The 26,108-nt window shown below is 36.7% G+C and overlaps 2 protein-coding genes across 5 annotated transcripts; one reads left to right on the forward strand and one right to left on the reverse strand.

Moving 5' to 3' along the window:
- Positions 1–43: 43 nt before the first annotated feature.
- Positions 44–15,969, forward strand: LOC117214058 (alpha-tocopherol transfer protein-like). Of its 3 annotated transcripts, none has more exons than XM_033459894.1 (5): positions 44–211; positions 13,430–13,603; positions 13,764–14,317; positions 14,745–14,895; positions 15,278–15,969. In XM_033459894.1, exons 1-5 carry the CDS (start codon positions 190–192, stop codon positions 15,304–15,306), a joined length of 930 nt encoding a protein of 309 aa, XP_033315785.1. In that variant the 5' UTR covers positions 44–189; the 3' UTR covers positions 15,307–15,969. The 3 variants fall into 3 exon arrangements, with proteins under 3 accessions (XP_033315785.1, XP_033315787.1, XP_033315786.1); XM_033459896.1 differs by lacking the exon at positions 44–211 and adding an exon at positions 2,950–3,296; XM_033459895.1 differs by lacking the exon at positions 44–211 and adding an exon at positions 12,824–12,842.
- A 138-nt stretch (positions 15,970–16,107) lies between these two features.
- Positions 16,108–25,056, reverse strand: LOC117214057 (clavesin-1-like). 2 transcript variants are annotated; one of them, XM_033459892.1, is made up of 7 exons: positions 24,775–25,056; positions 22,659–22,898; positions 20,666–20,757; positions 20,156–20,401; positions 19,284–19,478; positions 18,558–18,729; positions 16,108–16,574 (listed from the first exon to the last, which is right to left on the reverse strand). In XM_033459892.1, the coding sequence occupies exons 2-7, from the start codon at positions 22,858–22,860 to the stop codon at positions 16,537–16,539; spliced, it is 945 nt and encodes a 314-aa protein (XP_033315783.1). In that variant the 5' UTR covers positions 22,861–22,898; positions 24,775–25,056; the 3' UTR covers positions 16,108–16,536. The 2 variants fall into 2 exon arrangements, with proteins under 2 accessions (XP_033315783.1, XP_033315784.1); XM_033459893.1 differs by having other exon boundaries at positions 24,759–25,056.
- Positions 25,057–26,108: the final 1,052 nt, after the last annotated feature.

Here is a 26,108-nt window from a genome sequence, read left to right on the forward strand (position 1 = left end):
GTCGATCGTAACGAGGAAGGAAGGTCAGAGCTCGAGTCACCGAGTTCCCCAACGCGTTTATATAGAGGAGAGAACCTCGTTTATACATCACCTACTAATGCGTGATATATCGTATTTGCCTGACACGACAACGGCATCGTCTCTGCTCGTCGAATCGTACGACCGCCGGTCGATCCTTCAGTCAAGTCAATGATGGAATCACGGCTAAACGGTGAGTGAGAGTTATCCGTTCCGTTTCCGGTCACCGAGGGTCGAGTACATGGGGTCGTGGTGATGACGAAGGGCGAATCACGATTAGTGGAACGTGTGCGGATGCTGGGAACGTTTTCGTCTAGTTTGGGCAACTCGTAGATTTGCGAGATTTTTGTAACTTGGAATTTTACTCGTGGCTTCGAAGTGATAGGCAAAGAATGGAATATCAAATCTTGCAATTTCAACGATGAATCTTCGATGAGTGAAGATTTACAGTTATATCGATGAATGTTAATCACGAACGAAACGAATCGAATTCGATCGAATAATTAGTATCTATTATAGCAACAATATTATTTATATATTGGTATATCTGGGCAGTAATTTCTGAAATATTTATAATTTACAAAATTGATATACCCAATAGCGTCTGTATCGTCACATTTATCATCGTATTAATTTAAATTCATGGAAATTTATTTTCTCTTACTTCGGATCCCGCTAATGTATTTTCGACTCAGAAGTATCTTTTTCTGAATATTTTATTTTAAAGCGAATATTTTTTTTGCAACATATATTCATCGAATTCTTTCTATTTGCTCTTATCCTTTATCCGCTGTTGCATACAGTTTGAATATTTTTATCGTCGTGTTTCACTCGAATTTGTAGAATTGTCTATTTTTTTTTTCTTACTTTTTATCTTTGTTATCTAATAATCGGCCATGACATTTTCACGACGAGAAAAGCCGTACCAGCCTTGAAATTCAGAGTGTCATCTCCACATCTACAGACTTATACACGTTCAAAAACTGGTTCCTAATCGCGTCACTAGCAACAGCCATGATTTTAATTAAGAAAACAAAAAGGGGAAAGGAAGAGACACGTTTCAACTTTCCACGACCGAACACCATTTCGAAACGTTTTATCTAATCGTAGAGTTGCCGCAATCGGACTGACTGCATTTCAGCGCCAAGGCGTCAAACGACGATAATAAACCGACCCGCGAAAGATTCAAAACTATATACCGATCGCGTATTGCGAACGATCGCAGTTCTGCGCTCCATCGAATGGAAAACGCGGCGCATATTAATTCAAGGTTCAAGAACCTTTCGATTTGGCGTGACAAACAATCCCAACCAGTTTGGCATTCCTACGACGTTCACGTTTAAGCGTCTGAAAAGTTTATAATTACCTATTGGCGCGCGAATACTTACATCGTTCGAATATTCACAACAAAAAAAATGATTTGAAAATCATGGATAAAGTGAAAAAGCTAATCCATTGCGTGTAAAGTATAAAAATTACACCGAAGGAACGTGTATATGAAAATCACATGGGAAAAATATGATAAGTCTGTTTTTATCGTTCTTCTGGTTTTTGTCACGCGATAGATGAAAGAGAATAGTATGCAGTCGCTCGCATTTGTATTCGAAACGCCTTAAAATGGAACAACTCTTTAAAAATTGGACTAAACGACTTGAAATTTTTTAAGAAGTTGGAAGGATTAATTCAATGGATGAATAAAAAAGATTAAAAGATTTCGTAAAAAGTTTCGATCGATCGGAATCGCGAGAAAAATAATAAAGAAGGCCGCGTTTTACAACTTTTGTAGCTGGGTCTGTAACGAAAATCGAAACGATACGTTTTGTAGATTTATACCAGTTATAGACATACTGAACGTTCTATCGAAATCTGCTGATGCAGAAACGAGCGACAGCCATCGGAAGATTCCCCGTAAGAATCTTCAAATTTATTACGGTTATCCGAAAGTCGTAAATAACTGTGATTTTCATTATTTCTAACCGTTTATAGCTCATAAAGATGTTAATTAAGTTCGGATAAAAAAGTTGAAAAATGCGACATTTACTCTTTACAATTTTCTTCGCGATTCTTCAATTCCAATCAACTGCAATTTTTTCGACGTTTTCTTTACGCGTCATAAATAATGCGCAAAATTCATTCTTCTAAATAGCTTCTCAAAAAATCGCTCGGTCTAATTTTAAAAAGGTTACTCAGATTTAAAAGATATTGAAACATTAATGTGACGCTGCCTGTATATCCTTTTTATAATATTAGATCCAAAGACGTACACCTCCTTTCACAAACATTACGACGACTACGGTAAATAAATTGAAATATAATTATATCCATCAATTTTCATACAAAGGCAACTTTTCTGCCATATAAATCGTTACGTGTGTGATTTACGTGGATTATTAAGATTTTCTTCAAATGTTAGCGTCCTGTATTCGTTAATGATCCGTATCTCATAACGATAATCGAAGAAACGTATATCACGTATGTAGCAAGGAGACGACATTACGTTCCAATTTGCTCGTCGATTTCCAGGTCGAATTCTTCCCATAGCGGAGTTCAATTTCCCTGCAGCCACCTGTCACACGGCTCTCTATTCACCGTGCGAATCTCTGGAAACAGCTCGACCAAGATTTCCACTCGATCAGTTAATAAAATCCATTTCCCCTCCAACGAATCGGTCAGCTTAATTCCAGACGGCATGAAACGTGACTATTTTCCTCGCAGTACAAGTTTCAATGCCGCGTTTCCTATCTCGTTCTATTCGTTCTATTCGTCGACAACGACGATCGAGTCGCGCCGATACGAAAAGAAACGCGCTTCCGATCCGACCTACTCAACGATGATCATCGATCCTATGAACGAATCGTAGACGCTCGCGAAAAATCGTTTAATCTTACTTTTTCGACCCTGAAGGCGAAGCTGTTGAGCCTATAAGAACGGGTCTCTGGGCCCGGTCCCACCGCATTTTCGTCCGTTTTGTCGATCGAACGCACGTCGCGGTTCTTCGGCGAACGTTCTCGCCTTCGTTCGCTCGACCGTTGCGCCCCCACCTCGAGGATATTCACTCGTTCCGTCGACAGAATTTTCCGTCCCGTCGATGTGTCTTGGTCGATACACTGGCTGATTCATTAGTATTTGCTTCAGTTCCGTGTTAGTTATTTTATCGAGTGGTCGATTTCCAAGGAATTTGTTCGAAGTATCGGCCAAACTCTCTAAAGTCTCGTTGACAAAGAAAACCGAAGAGGATACCGAGGATCCGAGTCAAGTAACACTTGTTATGATCGAACGTAAGTACTCTTTGGTTTCGTGTAGGAGCGCTGTTGCTATTGTTTTTGTAGAATTGTATGGAAGTTTGGTAGGTTTAAGGCGTGCGAACGTCTTTTTAATCGATCGTTTATAATCGCATCAGACGTTATAATATATGTCATTACCGTGGATTTTCGTGCATTTATGTGAATCACTTATCCGACATCGAAACATATATATCGATATATGCATAAAGTCGCGCGGTCTTATTATTAGCGATAATATATTAAAATTATAGGTTGAATTTTATCATTTTTACAAAAAATTGATACGTTGTAATTTCGTGTTTTGTTAGAAATTCTCTCGTTAGCTTTACGATGTGATCGAATTTATCTCGGCAACTGATCCGACGATGAAATATTGTTGGAAAGATTTCTAGCGAACGAATTAATTATATTTTTACTTCGTCCTTTTTGGTGTTGAGATTTTCAGTAGTTTCTTCCGAGTGTTTTTAGAAGAGAAAGGAACGAATTTGTGTAAACGTCAACTCGACAATCCGATTACCAGGGTACCAAATTTTTACGCTAACATTAACATTAACTTGACATTTGCGTCCCTCTTATCGTGACTCTCTCGGGTTTGTAATTTAAAAGTAAACATGACATTGATCAAGACGAGCCATTTAGCAAAAGGTTGCGTTATCGTGGGCCGCTCCAACACTTGTTTCCCTTGTTAAAATCGTTACTTTGTATTTATTCTTTCTAATTACTCGCGTAATATTTCGCAAGCCCGTAATTATTCGTACAACGATCAATTTTTATCGTCATGTGTAAATATCAAATAAGTGGAAAACGAACAACGAGGAAAATCGGTTTTTTCAAATCCTCGACTGTCTCTTTGTTTCGCTGTTTCAATATTTATTTTTTCATTAAAAGGAACAAGAATATAGTTGATCTCAGAAACGTAAATTGTATTAGCAAACAAGAAACTTGTTGCTTATTTGCTTCCTTCTGCCTCTTGAGCAGCGAAGATTACACAAAATTAATATGACATTGTGAATTAATATGAATTAATGAATAAATCGAACATGATTTTTATCACATTTCGATCGAAATGACGGGCGCAAAATCACGTTAAATCAACACGGCGATCGTAAGAGACGATACGCGCAAGATACATCGTATCGTATACTAAGATCGTAAAGTGACAAAAACAGGGAAGCAAGTCAACCATGAAATAGTCAAATCGATTTCATAAGATTTTCTTTGAAGCGTTAATTGAAAATTAAAATACATTCATTTGGAATTAAGATTGGTCATTATGACGTGTAACAAAATTGTTCTCGTCGCCGACCTTTATTCGCACTACGTCAATCGAAGATATAATAAAAAAAGGAAGGCGGACAAGTAAAACGATAATGTATTCGTGCCGATAGAAAACACGCAACGATTTACATACACACTAGCGTCCATATTACTTCTGCCAGTGATGAAAGTATCGCACACGTTTCACAACACTTAACCAGCATTCACTTTCCTACGTAGATGATAATCTTGTCGAGATTCTGTGATAAATTTTACAAGAAAATTTAAAACACTTATCCCGCACGAAAACTCCTTACAGCCGGATCTTTTTCGAAAAACTAAATGCCGACCAAGGTATTCCTCGATAGACCGTCCCGATGCTAGACAATTCTCTTTGTGTTCATCGCACGTGTTCGTCTTACAAATGAAACCAGCGGTTTCTCTGCGACCATGGCACGTTTGTTACGTGTGCACAGTTACATCAGAATCATACAACATTTTCCTAACCAGTTTCCCGTGATCGTACTATTACGTCGTTGTCAAGTTTCGAACCGAATTAGCCGGAAAATTGATTTTAATATAAATACGATGTAGAGTACACGGTACTCGTGTAATTTATTAAACGCGCTGCAACGCTTGAAAGTATGCGGAGATTTGTTCGTTTTTGACAGAATATAATTTAATCACCAAATTACGGGAAGAAATTACGAAAAGACTCTGTGCGATATTATCGTTTATTATTATTACAAGTGAGTTTCATAGTATATTATTACACGATCAAATTCAGTTTTAAATGTTAATGTACGATAAGAAGTTAGTGTGCTATAGCGAAGATATAAGCAAGATGTAAACATCGTACAGCAATTTTGTGAAAAATGTCTTGCAATTTTTATGTACATTTTCGGTTTTGGCGAAAACTCATAATATTTTCTACCACACATATAATAAATTCATCAAAGTTTTCTATGTGTAACTCATTATACTTACCATTGGTAGTGTACGTATATCCGTCCTAACTTCATATACAGATAACGCTATTGTTTGACGACTCTTTAGACTGCTTCGTCATTAGAGAGTAACGCAGTTTTAATAGTTTGATAATGAAAGATTTTGCTTATTTAAGTCTTGTCAGTTAAGATTTTAATGAACAATTACGAAACTTTTTGAAGAGTACGTCCTCAATTGAATATTGTGACATATCTTAAATTGGAATTCCAATAATATCTTTTATCTAATGATTCGTACCTGTATTCAGCGTTTGAAAATATTCTGAAATGTCTAAAATATTTGTCATTGCTTGTGAGATAAATCAATAACAAAATAGTAAGAAAATATTCGAACGAAGATGGGAAGTTTCTTCAATAAAAATATTTTTAAGTATTTTACCATAAATCTAAAAGTGTATAGGATATTTTTCAAAGTCAACAATTTCTTTATTGCTTGTCTGCGTTTTATATTCGTCCAAGTAATTTCGAACGGACTGTAAATAATACACTTCCCTCCCCGAAAGGAAAGTCAATTACGAATGACGTACATATAAAATCACGAAATTGTTTTCTGTGGAACATAAATATTACTCGTTGAAGGTGGCCTGATAATGATTCATTGAACAGTCATCGATATATTTTTGTCGACATAATCACGAAGAATTTTAATTATGATCGATCGTAAAGCAGAATTTCTTACGTCAATTTTTAGTATCCTGTTATTTTTGTATAATCTTACCTTACTTCGATCGAGCTTCTGCCAACACTTTTCTCGCAAACCTATTTTATAACATCCGTTCTCTAATTATCTAAAAACCTCTTTCTTCGATGCCGACGAACCAGATTCCCATCTCTTTTCACACTAATAAGACTCTGTAATTCCTCTGACATTTCAAGTTGCTTTCTTCTTCGTCGTCTTGAAAATCAGGTTCTTTTCTTATCTAAAGACCCAATCAAAGTTAACGTAACGAGCATGTCTTCGTTCCACGCGTTACAGCTTGCAGGAGGAAGCTTTTCTTCCTCTTCTTTTCTTCCTGTTTCTCCTCCAGTTTTCATCTTCATCTTTCCTCTGTTTTCGTTTTCTTAACGCCCATTGTGAGATCTGCCTTCATTTTCCTTCTATTTTCATCCTCCTGGCTCCTTTCTGAAATTAAGCTCACCTTTCTCGGTTATCATTCGTGCTGTAATCAACGTCTAGACAAAAGACAGGCCATCAAGAACTACTTTCTTGCCTCGTGGGAATAATAGAAACTACAGATTTTATTTACGGCGATAAACAAAATTATTGGCACGGAATAAGTTTCTTTATATAACCTTGCGCAAATTAACAACAAATACTTCGCCGAACGATCCTCGATTCTTTACTGAATTTTCGTATAAAACGCAATCTTTAAGAGTTAAGAACAATTATGACATAAATTTCAGTTCTTGAAATAGTTACGATCCGTTATTTTATTTCTACGTTAACGCGAAACAAAATGAAATAATATTCGAATATCCGAGTCAACTAAACATTTGGAATTTTCCTGAAAGAACAGGAAGAAAAATAACGTCGCAGGAGGTGATCGTCGTCGTCTGGTTGATTGCCAATTGTTTGCAGACGCAAGGCGTAAGACCGACGTTCCGACGATCGTTAACGATCTCCTTCAAACACCGAGAATGGTATTACGCATCCTCAACGATGGGAAAGTTTTCTCGGATTGCTCTAGGCTAACTATTACGAGAAAGAGGCAAGAGTTTTCTGCTATGGAGAATCGTCTCTGGACCATTGCATAAGAGAGTTATCTCACTGACCTCTAACTAGAGTTTCGAGTTGAACGAAAATTCGACGACTATCTCTAGATTTTTACTTCCACCATGAACGAAAAAAGTACGTGCGTTTTCCCTTTTCTCGCGAAGAAAACAGTTTCGTGGAAACGTACAAACGGTACAGACGCTCGTTGTCAGTGAGAAACGATTCATCGAAGACGCAGCCTGTTGCAACGTCGGTTTATGCGAAAGTCCATCAACGATCGAACGTGCGTAAAATGTGAAACCGAATGCTGGCATCGGTTCAGCTCCTATTTCGATGTTTAAATAGTACACGAATCTTCGCGTTGGTCGCGAAGGTGGCTTACCTCGTTGCACTCTTGTGTTTCAGCAGTTCTTGGTCGACTGCCAATTGCGATGGCGGGTCGATGCGCCTAAGTGGAATTGCTCGATAAAACTTTACAACCCCGAATGCAAGTGCGCCAGTAACCCTTGCTTTCGACTCTCTCATAAATCACGCTGATAAATATTGACAGAGGGTGGTTGGCAGGAGAAGGGAACGTGAAATCGAATGTGCTAATTCACGAACTTCTTTTAGAGAGAAATAAACGTTCCACGATTTGTAACTTCTGATCGTGATATATCCTCTGTATTAATTATATGTCAAGGTGAAATCTAGATACGTTTAATATGTCCAATTCCAGAAGCCACGAATTCGGAGTTCTCGGTTGCAAAACGACTCGTATTCCCGAGACAATCGCGGTCCCCAGCCAGATCGTAGGCGCCTCGTGTCTTTTGAACAAACAAAATATAACACCGATGACCCTGATCGTGAAACAGGTTCACCTCGAATAACACAAGCGTCTCCTTTTTCGTGGCTGACTGTACCTCGAGGTCGGACACGGTGAAAGAAACGGACCTCTGTCAACCTTTGATTTCATAATCCATTAACTCGTCCGAGTCGACTTTTAAAACTTAACAACGACGAGTACGACGTTCCAGAATTTTAAACGTTTATTTTATCTCTCTAAAGATCTTGGTGATTTTTAAATCCATAATAGCTTCTTGTTACATAAGTTATTCCGACAGCTTAAAAAATAAGGAAAAAAGGTGTTCACATGACGCGAATGTTCGATTTAATAGGAAAAATGCCTTCTTCTTAGGATGTCTTCGGAAAGCAAGAGGAAGATAAATATTTAAATAGCAGGTCTCTTTGAGGAAGAAATGTGTACGTCGACTAAGAGCACTTTACACGCGACTAGTCGTCACGCGTAGTATCAAAAATAGCCAGAAACTTTTGCACAGTATCGTAAGCAGAAAGTTTACGCAATCGGCGGAATTCGCGCGCCACTTTTCTTTCTTGTTTCTCTGTTCGCCTGCCAACCGCTAATTACCTCTGCGATCGCGTCCTTGATCCTTTTTCTCCGTACTTTCGCCATCGATCGCCCTTTCAGGCCGTCTCTGGGTGACACGAGAAATACCCGATCCAATTAATTCATATTTCATGGACTCGGTCGAATAATCGAACAAATTGGCCTTTACGAATCTCAAAGTCTAATATTGCCCGCTTTATCATTCCAAGACGTAGAATTGTAAATTTGATATATACTCAACGTAATCAAAATAGATTTCGAGCTCGTCGAAAATTGTTCCATTTCGCTAACGGAATAACGATTGATATATTTATGTACATAAATTCAACCACTAGCTATTTCGATTCAATTAAACTGCTCGGTACGATGAAGGGTACCATGTTCACGAGTTGTGTTGTTCCAGGGGAACAGGATCGATCTCTGTCTTCGTGTGCCACGAATGGCTGCGAATTTCACCTCAAAGTACCTCCGAATTTAATACCTACGTCACACACTTGTGTAAAACCAGCTACGGTTTCCTTTTTATTCGCAATTCATCTCTTCTTACAACCACTTACTATTTTCTTATAATTCTCATCCGACATTGTTTGCCTCGATACGGACAAAAACATCGAACAGCTGTCACGTTTTTCATATTAATCCAACGTTGTGTATTCTTTCGTAACATTACCGTTTCTTTTATCTTAAAGAATATAAGGAAGTAACGAGTCAACAAAAATATATAATCCTTTAAATAATAACTGAATCGACGATAATAATAATATGCAGATTTTTTTATAGTCTAAGGTTTCAAACGAGGTGACTGTATCAAGAATAATGGTAACTCTCTAGTGATTTAATTCTCGATTAATATTCAATGTCCTTTATTCGTTCCAAAATGCCTATAAATACCTTATCTATGATTACCAAATTACTACTCGTTATTTTTATCGGTACTTCTCTTCCATTTCTCGTTACGTGATCCATTTCGTCGATGTCAAACGACCGATCGAGTCAAAATACCTTTCTGATTCCTTTATCTCGTTTTCTGTCTGCGATCGACCCATACAGCAGCTACCTTCTCCGTTGCGTTACGTAAAATCCCTGGACGTTTTTTGCTCGACCATTTTACGCGTTCGACGGTGCACAAAAGACGCGAAACAAAGGTAATGTTTGTCTCGTGTATTCGCAGTCGTTCGCAGGGTATGATGTTCTTTGCCGTCCGTTTCTCCTAAATGGAGAAACAAAGGAGAGTAACTGGCGTGAAGGGTGTGCGCAGCAAAGTGTTCGTTTTAGTCGAATTGGGAACATTCGTCGTTAATGTACGGCTCGTGGAAAAAGAAGAGGAGTTTGTCGTCGAGAAAAACAGAGATAGGAGTTTCAAATTGTGACTTGTTTCTCGTGAATTTTCGTCTAACGATTAGCACAGCTTCTTGGTGACGTTCCAGTCTTTTAAACAGAGTTCGATTCTAATTTTATTATTGCAGTGGAAGAACAAAGTGAATTTTGTATACATCCCTGGTAACGTAGGTTAATCGATCGATTAAGAATATTAATGTCGAGAGGAAGAATTGGATGGAGCTGAAGTAGCGAATTTTTAACTCCTGGTACGAAGAACGTATTCGATTGTTACCGTCCATTTCCTTATCTACCATTTACGAGGAAAGCTCTGGTTAATTCCAGTTGATTCTGGTCGATCTACTAATTACGCGAACACCATTTACATACGCTTCAAATAATCACGTACTAAAGGAAAATTTATAACATGTTCTTTATAACGTGAAACGTTACAACAACATTAATTACACGGATTACTTGAATATTCATGCGTTTACCTTTCTCGTTCCAACTAAAGTTATTACGATACTACTTACATATAATTATCATTATGCTAAACTACTATTACTGCTATATTATACAATATACCGGTTATGCAAAGAACTATATAACTATGCTATATTATCGTTATACTAACTTCTTTAAATAGCAAAAGCTTTCGCATGGAAGTAATTACGCAGTGAATTTTATAACGCGTATCTAAAAATGGTTTTCCGGTGGAAATACGTAGCCGTTGCCACTCTTGGTGAAAGTGTGCGCACAATTCGTGACCTGATCTGTGAACTGCGCCACGAGCAATAGGAGAAGATTGCGTTGTGTTGCATTACGTGTCAACATTGGGCAATATTTATAAATTACTGCATCGATGCACTTTTGTTCGTTTCTTCGTTACAACAATATCTATATAGATAACAAAAGGAAACATTTGTCCTTTCATTTGGCCTCGATCAATCCGCATAATTTCGATTTCCATATACGATTTACGTTTATTTCAGATTAAAGTTTGCAGGGAATGAATACGATAATGCGAATGTTCCTCCTTCGTCCGATGAATATAAAGAAGAAATCGAACGATGTTAAAATTTGTACGTGAATAAATAAGCTCTGAGGATTCTATTTCGAATCACTTGACAGTGATAGTAATGATAGTTAGCAGTAACGATAAAATCTTGTTTCTACCTTCAAATATCTTTTCTTCAAATTCTAATAAAAAGTATACTTTTCTCGAATATACCCGTCATCCTCCCAGAACAACGATTATAACAACGAGATAATCTTTGTACTTACTTTATAATTCTCCATAAAATTGTTGGAAAACCCAATATAACTATGTACATATGAGCGTCGACGAAATTGTTAAATATTTGTATATTTATTTAAACGTCGAACCAGGATTGATTCGTAAGCAAGACGTTACAGTATCTGGCTTCTTTCTCGAAAAAGAAAGAGGAGAATACATCTAACGCACTAGATCTCCACTCGTAGAATCATAAGAAAACATCTGCACCAAGGTACATGTACACCTTTATACGCAGAGATTTCCGCATCGTTGAGCGTACAACGCGATTCCACGCTCTAGCTGCGACCGGGAAGGCGTAATTGTTGAAAATGGAAGGAAGAAAAAGAAGAAGAGTATATAAGGAGAAGGATACATCCTTCAGCAATCGTTGCACGTGCCTGTACGAGGAATCTTGTCTGCTTCGAGAATATGAAACGCTTGGGAAAAAAAATGTCGAATAACGTTTCCCAATGCAAATTCAGCGTTTGACGTGGTCTCGTTCTTACGCAACGACTATGTCAATTAAACATTGATTACATTTTTTAGTTGTATTTCATAAAACGATTGGGAAACGATCAAACATTCTGCGATATTTCTCGGTCTAACGTGTTAATAATTTTACATATTTAACGTTCAGAATGATTAGATTATATCGTAATTCTTTGTTCTAACTTTTCGTAAGCATTTCAATTCGCTTCTTCGCGCCTGCCCTGATTGACAGCTACACATATCGAAAGTAATGTACTCGTTATATCACTTAGAATAAATTTCCAATCGAATTTTATTGAAACGTTTAGTTCTATTCGTAAAACTATGAATTAACACGAACATTCGCGATATGTTTATCATGCTATTAAATTATTCTCTACAATGTCAAGTGTTTTTTTTTATATGTATCTATCGATCTCTTTGATATTTGCTACAATCTATTGCATGCGCTGTAAGCAAATTTAACTTCCGTCTGTCGTACGTCCCCGTCATTACGATAATTACAATTCGCGACAAAATCACGTTCGAGTCTTTGAGACGACTCCACAAAGTCCGAAGTACGTTAAAAGACAAGAAAAGCGAACAGATGGTTTAACAAGAATAATAGGAATGCTTAAAAATGATTGGAAACGAGATAATCTATGGCGAGTGAACAAAATCTAGATAGAATTTGCGATATAATTTCTCTGGTTGGTTTTTCAGTAAACGCCGAGTAGGAGGAGGTGAAATGATAATGAACGTTTAAAGGAGAACGTACGCTTCGTTAATTAAATTCCGCGGAGTTAGCAGTGTTCTTCAGTATCAAACCGCCTTTGACTGGCGAGTGAGTCACTATCGTGACAAAATCGTCGCTTTCTGCACACTCGGCTTATCTGAATAATTACAAATTGGCGAATCGGATGTGTAGTCAGTCGCGACGATGCGGACGAATCGTCGAGAGTTTTGTCGAAAAGGAATTGAATTATTCAGAGATGAATTATTATTTCTGTGAGAAGACCATAAAACGGAACGAATTATAACTTCTGCGAAGACACGATAAACAAACGAAAGGAAAAAGGAAACTAATAAATCGGAAAGATGGAGGTGGAAAGTCAGTGGTGAAATTCTCTTAACCTGTTGCTTGTTTGTGATTTTAATGATCCGAGAAGTTACGTACAGTGGCTGGTGAAAAAGCATTTGATAAATGTATTATGTGCGTTATATAAAACATTTCGATAAATAAATCATAAGTTCGAAACAAAACCGAAAATGTGTGTACACTGTCGGCCGTAAATATTAGGTCACTGATTTTTAATAGAAATCTCCGCTACTTCGCTGCCTTTATTTTCGAATTATATTATCGTAAATCCGTTATATCGTTCGCATCGAATGCGTCTGTAATGAAAGTACTAAATAAAATGTTCTAGTAGATATAACGGATAGATGTTCTAATATTTATAGACAACAAGTGATTCGATTTCGATTGATTTTGGTTCTTGTTGGTTTACTCAAATTTCCGCAACTGCCTTCTTCTCGCAGCAACCCCTCCGATCGCAGATATTTCGAAAAATATATACAAACTATATAGAAACTATCGAGCCACTGTAAATGTTTAATTATCGTCATATCACACGGATTTCGATGATTTAAATCGATATTAATAGAAACGTATTTATTTACTTATGTAATACATTGCAGATAACATGTTGACCAATTGGGATAATATTCCGTCTCTGAAACTCGGCGACTACACGCTCGAGTTCGAAATATCGCCACCTGGACCGGAGTTGCAGGAAGTGGCGAAAAAAGAACTTCGTGAGACGCCAGAAATTCAACATGAATCGATCGCTCAACTTAGGGAATTACTGAAAGGTAAAGTTTCATTCGCAAATACCGATCGACGATATTATGTCTTTCTGTTCGAAAGCTCGAAAATTTCACTACGATACGATACTCGATCGAATAATTAATATCTAAAGATCACAGACAAAAACACGATAGATTCGTCTTTATCACCCTTAATCTATCACAGCCGAAACCGACTTGAAGTGTCCGCTGGAGAACGATGCCTGGCTGATTCGGTTTCTCAGGCCGTGCAAATACTATCCAGAATCGGCATTGAAACTCGTGAAGAATTACTACAGTTTTAAAATAAAGCACGCGGACATGTACGATAATCTGAAACCCAGCCGAGAGAGGAACATATTCGAGCACAATATTTTGACCGTGCTGCCCAACCGAGATCAATGTGGACGAAGGATACTAATCATCGAGCTTGGGAAAAAATGGAAGCACAACAAGTGCTCTTTGGACGAGGTGTTCAAAGGTTGCGTTCTGTATGTGGAGGCTGCCATGTTGGAGCCAAATACACAAATCGCTGGTGCCGTAGTCGTTTTCGATATGGATGGACTTACTCTTCAGCAGGCTTGGCAATTCACTCCAGCGATCGCGAAGAGGATAGTCGATTGGCTGCAGGACGCGGTACCTCTCCGAATTAAGAATATACATATTATTAACCAACCGTACGTGTTCAACATGGTGTTCGCGTTGTTCAAGCCGTTCTTAAGGGAGAAGCTGAAGAGTAGGGTGAGTTGACCTCTCTTTGAAAATTTCTACAACTTTCTCCGGAGAAAGTTGCAGTTCAATGGCTGATAGGATCCATTTGTTAACCTCCTAACCGGCTTGTTATTTAACTAGGAATTTCAATTAGCATGTATGGTAGCAATAACGGTCGTTGACCCGAGAAAGTGACGAATAATCAAAAGAAAGATCTCGTAGGAAGAGGAAAGAATTGCATGATACGTACGAGCATTTGTAGTTAGTAAATAGATAATTAAAAATTGTAGATAACCGAGACTGTAGATAATCAGGATCTGGTCGATCGATGTCCTAGCATATTTGAAAAGAATTTTTGTAAAATTCCAAGGTCGATGTTAACCGATGAGATCCATACAGTGCATTGTATTAGATATTACAAAAAATACGATTTTAATGCATAATTTGGTGATTTCAGCTGATTTTCCACGGGTCAGATCGCAAATCGTTCCACCAATACGTCTCGCCAAAATGTTTGCCCGCCTGTTACGGTGGAACGCTACAACTTCCACGTGTAACGGGATCGCAGTGGTTGGAATTGTTACTAATGTGCGATAAGGAATTTGACGGTAGGTGACAAATTCCAAAATTGGGAAAGAGAAGTCTATAGCCGCAGTTTCTGACTAGTGAATTTATTATTAAGTTGTCCGAAAAGTGCCTTTCTTTCGCAAACGTATTTTTTTACAACAGTGCACCTTCGTACAAACGTGAAACCAAGTCTGTGAAATGTCGCGGTGTTTGTCTCAACGGAACAAAATTGATCGTACGTAATTCGATAAAATAATATAAAGGGAAAAACGTTGCGCGTCTATTATTTCCTCATAAAACGAAAGAAACTTTTCGAACAACCTAATAATATTATTAATTAATAAATTGTTGTACGAGAGGGCCCAGCATGTATATTACGCATGATATTATTTATTTATCGATTCCCCTTTGGTCTTTTTTCAGCAATCAACTCGTATGGTTATAAAAAATAATCCATGCGCTTCGGTATGCCTTCAAAACGACGGAAAAACGATTGTTCGATCGAAAATCGATATTCGAGCAAAGACGCTGGCTGTGGGTTCTTCCGACAAAGTAGTAATCCAGATTCGACGTACAGTCTAGTTAGTTGCTTATTTATAAATGTTTATAATAGATAATTTTTAGTTAAGTCTCTTAACTAAGCGTTATTAACTAGATTTTTGTAAAAAGAATGGAAGGGTAGTAGACACATTGTTTTAGTTAACTAGTTACACAGTTGTGGATTTATGATTCTTTTTTTACTGCAGGAGATAAATAATCGAGTTATCAGGATTTTATACGAGTTATAGTTTAGAGTAATTTTGTATGATATTAAATCGATATTTATGGTACTATATTTAATCCTATTTTCGTATTATTTTAATATGTACTTCGATGTATTTTTTTAAAATGATATACTGTAAACTTGTTAAAAGTGAAATACGATTTATATATAGTGTTGTTAACTTAATTACTTAACTTAAAGTTCCCCAAAACTTCAGAAGAATCTACCAGCTGATATGTTTCGTATAAATTAAGTTATCAACATGTTGATTAATTTATTGTTAAACAAAGTGGGTTTATCACAAGGTTATACGCTTGTAAAATATGTACTTAATGCGTATTAAAAAAAAAAACTAAATTAATTACACACAATAACCGCACATAGGCTTTACCATTATTTTTTGTTTCGACCAACATTTTTTTATTAAAAATATATTCGTAATCAATCAATTATACAACGAACCATCAATGTCACAATTATTTACCACGACTATAATTTATATGTATTTATTGCTTATATATTTTATTAAACCAAGTAACAATATTAATAACAACGTATATTGCCCGTTACACTTATCGCATTTGAAATCACGAAATATTTATTTATTCATAACGAGGATAATTACAAGATAACTTCGTTATCACTTCGATACGCTCATCGTTGTAATTCGTTTATCTATCTTTCTTATTTCACAAATAAATTTTATCCAACGCGAGCATAAAGATCATCGATCCATCTATAATGATAACTATCGGAACTCCCAATCTCCTCCTTCTTTGATATTTAAATCGTGATTTTTTCCAATGCTTATCACCCGTTTCCCCTATTTCGTTATACTTATTCAATGAAAACAATCACTTTACCTTAAAATCTCTGTTATCTCGTTTCAAATTGAACGCTCATTACACCTTGTCCCTCGTCATTTTGTACTCTTAACATATCCATATTTACTGGCAGCTGTAACGAGACAAATTTTTAATTTGCACGAGTTTACTATAAGTCAACTACTTTCTAGAAAATTTAATATGGACAAGTGAATACGCAGGTTGAGCAGTCTTGGATATCCGGGGACTATATTATTACCCTAATTGTACTTGTATTACTAACATTTATATAAGTCCAACATTCACGCGAATCGCAAGCTTGGACAAACTATTCCTTTCGTTTATTTCCTGTTATCAAACTAGAATAGAAGCTGCTTTACCAGATCATGTAACAAACCATTTAACCCTATCTACCTGAAAATCTAGGAGATGACCTTTATTAACACTAAGAATTACGTACTGCCTAACTTTTTTTCCGTGGAAAAAGTAAAATATGTCCATAGAAGGATTAAAAGAACAATTATCTGCTTCATTGACTAAACATAGTTTTTCTTGTTCTTTAAAATTTCTTTTCGTTTTTGCCGTTCCTGTAGAAATCTTTTGTTCTTTAAAATTTGAAGTTTCCCAATATTTTCACACATTTATTATCTGTTAACGATATAGCTGTATGTAAAGCGTAAAAGGGAGATAGTTGAAGGGTAAGAAGAAAGTCAGTGGGGGTTTAGTTCGCAAGCGAGAATCAAAGATAAACGAGATATTTTTCAAGACGGTAATTAATCCTTTTACATAACGAACGAAGTTGCATGGTCCGGCAATTATCCTTTTCTGTATACGAGGGAAATTGTACGAGGTGCAGTTGCGTAACCCAAACCATAGCCGATAATAGCACGCAGTAACGAAACACATGCGTAATTACGCAAGTCACTAATATCAAGTGTAATTCGAATTAGAATGTGAAATTCGTAACGTGGGAACTGTACATTTATTTAAAGAATCAAACGCGATAAGACCCCGTGATAATAACCAATGCATTGGTAAATCAAATTACGTGGCCATAAAATATGCATTTACGTCGAGGTCGATTTGCACAATTTGTGGCATTCCCACTAAACAAAGTGTTAACTTTCCTCGTTTATCTTTTCTTGATTAATGGACTAATGGATTAATTTTGCTTGAAACTCTACTCGTTAAAAATCAACGTGTAAAATTACATTTGATAACATCCCTCAACAACTATAATATTGAAAAGCAGAATTCAGAAGCGAATGAAGTGTCGCGTTAACACGATGTTGAAGAAAATTAACTTTCTTTACGAATTAATAAAAATTTGGTCCTGAAGAATTTAATGTCCGAACTGCGTCAGTGTATTCTATAGATAAAAATAAAACTAAAACGTCATGTAGCAAAAATTCCATAAATGTTGTATTAAAAGCTATAAATAACTTCACGTACGACGTAAAGCTGTATACGGGGTGGTTGGTAATTGGTGGTGCAAAAAAGAAGTCGAAAATATAGAATAAAAAATTTTTTTTTTTTAATTTTTCCATCGAGACAACGATCCACAGTGAGATCCGTTATAACGTACCGCACGCGTACCGAGCGAAAATTCAAAGTCGATTTTCTCGAAAACAAAGCCTCGAACGAAAAATTTGTATTCTATATTTTCGACTTTTTTTTTCGCGTAGAATCACCCCCTTTCCGCTTGTACCACCAGTTACCAATCACCCGGTATATGTACTTGTGTGCGCATTTCGAAGTGTCGTCCGCTTTTGTAAATGCAAAATTGAAATCGGTATGCTATTAATTTTATCATAGACCGAATCTCGTGATAATTTTGTCTAGTTTCATCATAGTAGAATCATAGTAGAAACGATAAACATATGTCGCTCGTATCATTGCATAACACGTATAACTTTCTAACGAAGCTTTTTGCTACATGATGTATTAATCTTATTTTGACAAATTTTTTAAAATTTGTACACTAAATTGCAAGAACGCCCTATATGTATGTGTATACGTATCGCGCTATAATATACCAGCATGCAATTAATTTCCACAGATGGAGGATATTCGAGGATATGGAATAGAAATTGAGAAGTGACAAGTTGTAAAGTACCTTCGAAGTCCTTCTCGAACCAGCAGAAATAATCGCAAACGCCTTGACCAATCGATTCGTTCGGCATCTCGAGTTCGCCACCAAACTCCATCGGCAAAGCTTTCGCATTAATAAAAGACAATAAAGTGTCTCTGTTTGTTCCGTGAAAGTGAAGCCTCTTACGTGTTTTCTCCTGTAAATGAAATTTCAATTATCGATGATCGAATTAAAATATTCTACAAAGCGACAAATATTGTTACGAATCATCCTCGTCTATTTAATAAATACATAAAGAAACAGTATCAACATCGTTAAATTGTTATTCTCAGTTTGATTTGTATCCAAACTAACATTTAGCTATACAAAATCTAGCACGAGGTAATATGCAAAATTATTAAAATTCACTTTTGCATATGCATCTAGATTAGTCTTTCCTTCGATATACCGTCGTAATCGAACTTTGTTTCATTCAAATAGGAGAATATGAAATTAAGTACATTAGACACAAAATTAACCAAACTACGATCATCGAATTTTTTATGTCTCCATCTCACTTTCCTTTCGACCGGAAAAGAAGCTTTCAACGCGTGTAGGTAAATCAGGCGCGACCAATAACAATTGTTTCTTATTTTCATACGATCTAAGAAATTCTCTGACGATAGAAAAATACGCTTTGGTCGTAAACGACGCGGAAAACGCGGAGGGGTTAATGAGAACTCGTTGATAAATGATCGTCGAAGCACGTACCAGAAGGAAAGGTTTGAAGATAGCGTAAACCATGTTGAATATAAAGGGTTGATTCACTACGTGGATACCCTTCAGTCGACAGGGTAAACATCTCTGTACCCAATCCGTTACCGAGGCGGCGAAACTCGGAGTGATGTGTGTCACATGGTTCAATGTTAGGCCGTCCATATTTAAAATTACGTGGATTCCAGCGATCTACAGAAAACATGTAAAAGACATAGTGACAAATTATAGCGGTAATAGAACGTTAACGTAACGCGACAAGTAGAATGGAGCAAATAAATAGGACAAAAGTTTGTCTAAACTACAGTATAAGGTGAGACAGAATACGGTAAACAGAAATATGATAGAATAGGAAGAATAGAATACAGGGAAAAGATATTCACAAAGGTACAGCAGTATTTTTCAAACGAAATGGAGAAATATTCACGATATCGCGGTTGTACGCATATGCGTATAAAGTATGCGTCTGGAAGATCGGCACCGTATGGGAAAATACATGGTAGGGTATTGTGAGAACTCGAATAGAATGTTACGATGAGACTTGCACATTTTTCAAGGTGCTATGTATCGACTCCGATAGAGCGTGCTTTCCTAACGATACTAAATATGCTGCTGGAAGGCAGCTGGACTCCATACCAGTTATTACACAATCGTTTCCTCTGTAAGCTCAACCAATACTCGAAGGAAGAAGGCTTTTTACGTTTGTATAGCATACTTTCATTTCACACCTTATTTTCATCATGCATTTCTCATGCGTCTAACTTCTTCGTCGTTCCCTGACGACTTCGTCTTCTTTATTCAAAAGATGGAGATGAGATTTAAAACGAGATTTGTTTTGAACAAGAACATGACAATTCCATTGAGTATACCTGTGTCTTGGGTTCAGCCATAGCCGCTTCCAGTGACAGTATGATCGATCGGAATATTTCATCGATACTGACGAGTTTTGTGTTCCACGCTTTCCCACAGTTGATCTGAAGCACTCTACAACCATCCGCCATACGATCTGGTAACGGAATCACCATATCTGAAGACAGCACCTTCTTCTCGTTGCTGGGTAAGAGATTTAAGCAGTAGCGTGGATTGTTCGCCTTGAACTTGTAAAACCGTTTCATCTGTGAAGTAACAACGATTTTCTGTCAATATAATTCTTACCTAATTTCGAAATGAAGTGCGATTCTAATAATTTTTTTAAATCATCGACAGCTGACAAATTCTTGCGGCAATCAGCATACTCGCTGCTATTGACACATACGTTGCGCTCTCTTAATTATTTCAAACTTAACTGTTCGAGTTTCAACGATAATTATTGACGCAGTTGTTGAATTGCAATGACAGTAGGTGTATGAATATGTATGTTAAGGTAGAATTTAGCTCACCAGTTCAAAGGCACTTTTCGGGTACCATTTGCAAGGTCGTAGGAACTTCCGACAAAATTCATCGTCATCCGGCACGAACAGATCGGGTTCGTCTAAAAATGAAACACAAACCTTCACGTTCGAAACGTGCAATTACATTTGGCGTTTCTTTACAAAGGAAAATTGATATTGTTTCAGGCGACGAACGAGACAAACCTAGCGGTTATTCGATCATAACGATACATTATTCCACTGCTGAGAGTATTTATCACGATCGGTACAATTTTAAAAAGAAGATGTTCGCTAACTCGTTCATAGTGACGAAGAAAATTTTCCTTGTTTAAGAAAAAAAAATTAAGTAAGCAAAAAGTATTTATTAAAATAAGAAAGCGAGTGATTATTTGACGATTATTCGCTGCGACTATTACCTTCAGTTTCTATCAAGTTCCTTCGAGGAACATTAACCGAGCTCGCGATAAAGTGAAATTTTCATTTTCACCTAACCGGTTCCGAACGCATAAAACGAACGTACAGCGTGGTAACATCACGACAACGCTGCGTGTCGTTCGTAGCACTCCTTTCTTCGCTATAAGAGTAACTGCAACAACACGAGGCTAATTCAAAGTATAATTCGACCATAAAAATCGTATTTCCGTAAAAGGTTTTTTATACTTTTTTATACTTGTCGATTGCTTAATTAATCTTGTCTTTCCTTCGCTATCATCGATAGAGTATTTGGATTTATCGGGGGGAAATTGCACAGATTACTAAACCCGGCTGGTAACAAGATATCAAAAATATTTATTTATTTATTTCCATAAAAGGCTTTTTGTACTTTAGTCTTGTCGATTGCTTAATTAATCTTGTTTCACCTTCGTTATTGCTGATAGGATATTTTGATTTATCGAGAAAAATCGCACAGATCACTAAACCTGGCTGATAAGAAAATATGAAAAATATTTATCGTGGTTGATAAATGATTGCGATTGTTATTCTTTGTCTTTCTACAATTTTCCTGTTCAAAGTACTTGCAGAGAATCGAATGATTCTAAAACGTCGATGAAAATCTATCGAGCTCTCTTCCATATGAGAAATCGCTTCACGTGGTATTCTTCATCCTCTTCGATTCAATTTAAAAGAAAATATCACCGGTTGAAGTGTACAACAGATAAAAGGAGGATTGTAACATGCTTGCACGACAGAGATTTGCACGAAGAACGCTCTTCGCTTTTCTACCCAAATGAACCTACCTGAATTCTACCTAAACGTCTCCATATGCAATAGACAGATAAGAAAACAACAAGATTTCTTAACACTTTACAGACCGATAGCCTGTTAATCGGCTTTTTGTCGCCGACAATCTTTCTCATTATTTGAGCAATAATTTCTTATTTAGTATTAAAGTACCTTGCTCAGTTGCGTCAGTTGCGTTGCTTTGTAAGCTCCCATAGTTTTATACCAATTTGAAAAACTTACCGTTCGCGATGAACGAAAAGAATGGTATTGGAGAGTCTAAACCGAAACAGAGCCGGCGCCAGGGAGAATCTGCGCCTGAGCTGTCGGTCGAACGTGCGTATCCTGTTGAACCGCTAACGGTCAGTAAAGTGTTAAAAAGCGTATTTTCTCTTCTCACATATCGGCTAAAATGTCACTAATTTATCGTATATCGATTCACGTAACATCTTGGAAATGCTTCCTTTTATTCTTCGAATTAACGCAAACTTCTCTTAAATCCTCTTCAAATACGTACAGCGAGTCTTTCCTACTAAACTATTCGTAAAGCCAGTCATGTGACATTTTTAAACTTAACCATACTTTTCTAATCGTTTTCATAGCTACCGTTTCTATCCGCGGAAAATTCTCCTAAATCTTGCACGAACTGCAAAATCGAGTATTTCCTACCAAACTTCCCTGTATTTCACGATTATCCGAGTGAATGCATATTAAGGTGGCCATGAAATCAACGCTATAGCGCTACCGGGCACCATTTCCCAGCAGTCCCGTTACCTGGTACCTTTGTACATCGCCTTGAAGTCCTTCAACGCCTGTTCCACGACCTCTGGCGTCTCGCGTAACTCGTTCTTCGTCTTTTCCCTGTAGAAGTCATCGCCTTCGTCGAAATCGGCCTTCAACACGGAGCTGCCTATCTTCAAGTGCGGCAATTCTCTCGATTTGGTTGGAACGATGCAGACATCCTGTTCTCCTAGCCGCTCCATGGGATCGCTGACAAGGCTTTGTTACTCTTGAACGAGCTCTATGTGTAGAACACACATGAAAAACCAGTTACATATAATTTTTGTTAGAAACATAGGAACTACATGCATGTGTATACACATACAGATATGTATGCAGAAATAATTCTTCCCTTTTCTTTTACTGTTTGTTCGAATTACGTTTGCTATTGTATGTGTATTACTTACGTAATACGTGTGCAAGTTTATGAATATCATATTTACATAAATTAAATGTGATTTTAACGTCAGTGATAATTGGACGTTGTTCAGCCCGATGCGTGTTTCCGTCGATCCTCCAATCTTTTTAATCGATATGGTATTGTTTGGTGCGTTGCGCGTTGATTTCGAGGAAGATTTTGGATTGAGACGTTATTCTAGCACTGACAGCGCTCAGTCATGTGGTTTGCCATAAAATTTACGTTATTCTCTCTACCGAGAAGAATTTTTATTTATTTCCTCTACATGTATATCGTTCGCCATTTAGTATTCTCGATATCGGATAAATATTATGTATACAAAATTTCGTTTTTATTCGTTGTTAACGAAATTGATGGGAGCGAGTATTTGTGTGAATGTACCGTAATGTGTATAAATATTTGCTTGAAACAAGCTAAATACGGAATTTAACGCGAGTAATCGTAGGATCTGTTTCACTATTTGCACAGTTATTACTTCAGAGGTATAAAGTAAACATAATTTAAGGAATTTCTTTTGAATTTTTTAACCGAATTATCAACACAATTTTAATACTATCGATGATCCGATTATCGACTCTAATAGAACGAATATCCCACAATAAATCACGCGGTAAATCGTAAAATGAATGATAATTAATCCCAAAGAACTTTCACGGAAATGATGAAATGATATTATGGGGAACTTTCTATCATCGTTTTATCGCTCGTACAACAAAAGTTCGCAAATATTGTCCGAATAAATATCTACTTTCTTCTGGATCGAATCGTTGAAATGCAACGTACAAAATTCATTCTTTGCAACGTTTATTTATATTTTACATGTATTTATCCTAATCCGGTAGTTCGCTGCCAGATAAGATAACTAAAAACTCCAAATGATATCTGACGGGTGTATACAGCGATTGATATTGCAGAAATTTTGTCGCATAACTTGCTTTCCATTCACTTCAGACGGAGAAATACGAACAGAAGGTCTTTAAGTTTCTTTATACCGATAATATTGACTTGCTATTATTTCAAACGATAAAATAGTTCAAAATGTGTGCGATTTTTATGCAACATACTGTAACCTAATTACTCGGCCTTTCCTCTTCAACGACACTTTTTTGTCAATTTATGCAATGTCATTTATATATATACGAAACTTGGAAAACATAGATACTAGAAAGATAAACTATGATATGTTTAATTATCAATTATTAATTAAATAACGCGTCACGTCATTAGCCAAAAATAAAATATGCAATGTCGTTTGATAAAAATTTGCTGAGAGTCGTATATTTTACGAACAGTAAATAACTCTTGCGTTTTATACTTAAATCATCAAATACGTATTAATCTGTCTTAACAAACGAAATATTGCAGTGCCGATTTATTCCAAATTTTCCTTTTCAACCGTTTTATCGGTCGATAAACTAACAAAGGATACAAAATGAACAACTTAGAAAAGAATTATTTCCTTATCCTCGAGATTCCCGCATTTTCTAGCATGAGATACACAAAATACGTACTTTCAGCTTTTTAATTCAGAACCGTGATTCGAACACGAAGACTAAAATGCCCAAAACCAAAACAACAACCCTTCCCATAACACACCAATCTCGATCATCGATATTAAACGCAGACAACGCATCGAACCGAATACGAATAAAAATGAACCGATCGACAAATAAATGGTCATACCTGAAAATTTACTTACTCGAGGGATCCAGTCGGAATCGCGCCTCTCCCTTGGGAAATTAATTTTTTTACGAGAATAATGGTTCGTCTCACGATATCCCGATGACGAGGCTGCAGGATGTCATGTCACGGTTTCTACGCGACAAGATTCACGAATGTCACGAACGCAGTATCGATTACGAGGATCGTGACGAAGGGACGACTAAAAACTGAGAAGCTGGCCTGTTAAAAGAGAAACAAGTTGATCGGTCGATCGAACGAACGGATGCAACGTGATTGAGACTTCGGTGGAGACTATCTCGAAGCAGGACTCGCAAGTCAGAAATCGGCTGGAAAGCGAATGCGTTTCTCCCACCTTTGTCGTGACAGTGAGTCCCACAACGAAGGTTATGCTCCTTCTCGACCCGCGACACCGCGACTAATTAAATTTTAAACTGATTTCTGACTCAATATTAAAAACATTTGTATAATTGACATGCGCATATTCCGTTTAATTTACGATCACCTTTCGCGTTTGTTATGCGTCATCGTGATATGGTATTCCTGCTTGATTTCGTTTTCATTGCGATTCAGCCTTTTCTTCGCTAAGAGAAATGGACGCAAGATGTATTATTAAACTATTCTCTACATAGTATTCTTTACATATGTTTGAAGAAGATATCCGAGTCCTTCGTTCGATGTGTACATTTTATTTTTCAAAGATGTTTTTACATCTTTAGGATGTAACGGTTAGGAAAGCGAGGGTACTTTTTCTTTCCGAAAATTCTACAAATTTAAACGATTGTTAATGAAGCTTAAAAAATGTTGTGAACTAGGCAGCAGCTTCGAGCTTGTAAATGAACCCAAGTAGATTGTTGTACGAATTTCTACGAATCACGAAATTATAACAGTTCAAATATCGATCATTTTTCATCGAAAATTTTCAGTATATCCGATATATGTAAAATATACAAAACGATTTGCTATCTACGTTCCATCTTCTAAATTGTATTCTTAAAAATATGAATTATTCGCATAGCGTTATATGTAATATGTACGTTAGAGAAATAATTAATAAGTTTAGTTGATAACACAACTCGATGTAGTTAATAAATTATGTTTATAAAATTCATATTTATAAAATTCGTTTCTCCGTTTTGCCTATTTTCATTTTCTTTTCTTCCTCTTGTATTTTCGCCTCGTTAAAACGAAGTTAGAAATACGAAGATGTGGTCACACATGATATAGAAATTTCTATACGTCGTTACGTACTATACGATAAACTTTCTTTTTAGTCCAGTTTCGAACAGCGCTCCGAATCGAGTTGACCTGCACGACTCGAGTCAAGTTCGAAAGCGTTATATAAATGCGTAA

This window comes from Bombus bifarius, unplaced genomic scaffold (assembly GCF_011952205.1).
Source record: "Bombus bifarius isolate JDL3187 unplaced genomic scaffold, Bbif_JDL3187 scf7180000009145, whole genome shotgun sequence".
Lineage (NCBI taxonomy): Eukaryota > Metazoa > Arthropoda > Insecta > Hymenoptera > Apidae > Bombus > Bombus bifarius.

Bases quoted from the DNA above. Each gene is read 5' to 3' on its own strand.
- LOC117214058 (XM_033459894.1), top strand. From the start codon at position 190: ATGATGGAATCACGGCTAAACG. The intron at 212-13,429 runs GTGAGTGAGAGT...AATACATTGCAG, and splicing joins GATGGAATCACGGCTAAACG to ATAACATGTTGACCAATTGG. The intron at 13,604-13,763 runs GTAAAGTTTCAT...AATCTATCACAG, and splicing joins ACTTAGGGAATTACTGAAAG to CCGAAACCGACTTGAAGTGT.
- LOC117214057 (XM_033459892.1), bottom strand. From the start codon at position 22,860: ATGGAGCGGCTAGGAGAACAGGATGTCTGCATCGTTCCAACCAAATCG. The intron at 20,758-22,658 runs GTACCAGGTAAC...TTTCATTTTTAG, and splicing joins CTTCAAGGCGATGTACAAAG to ACGAACCCGATCTGTTCGTG. The intron at 16,575-18,557 runs GTACTTTACAAC...GTCTCGTTACAG, and splicing joins GTTCGAGAAGGACTTCGAAG to CTGCCAGTAAATATGGATAT.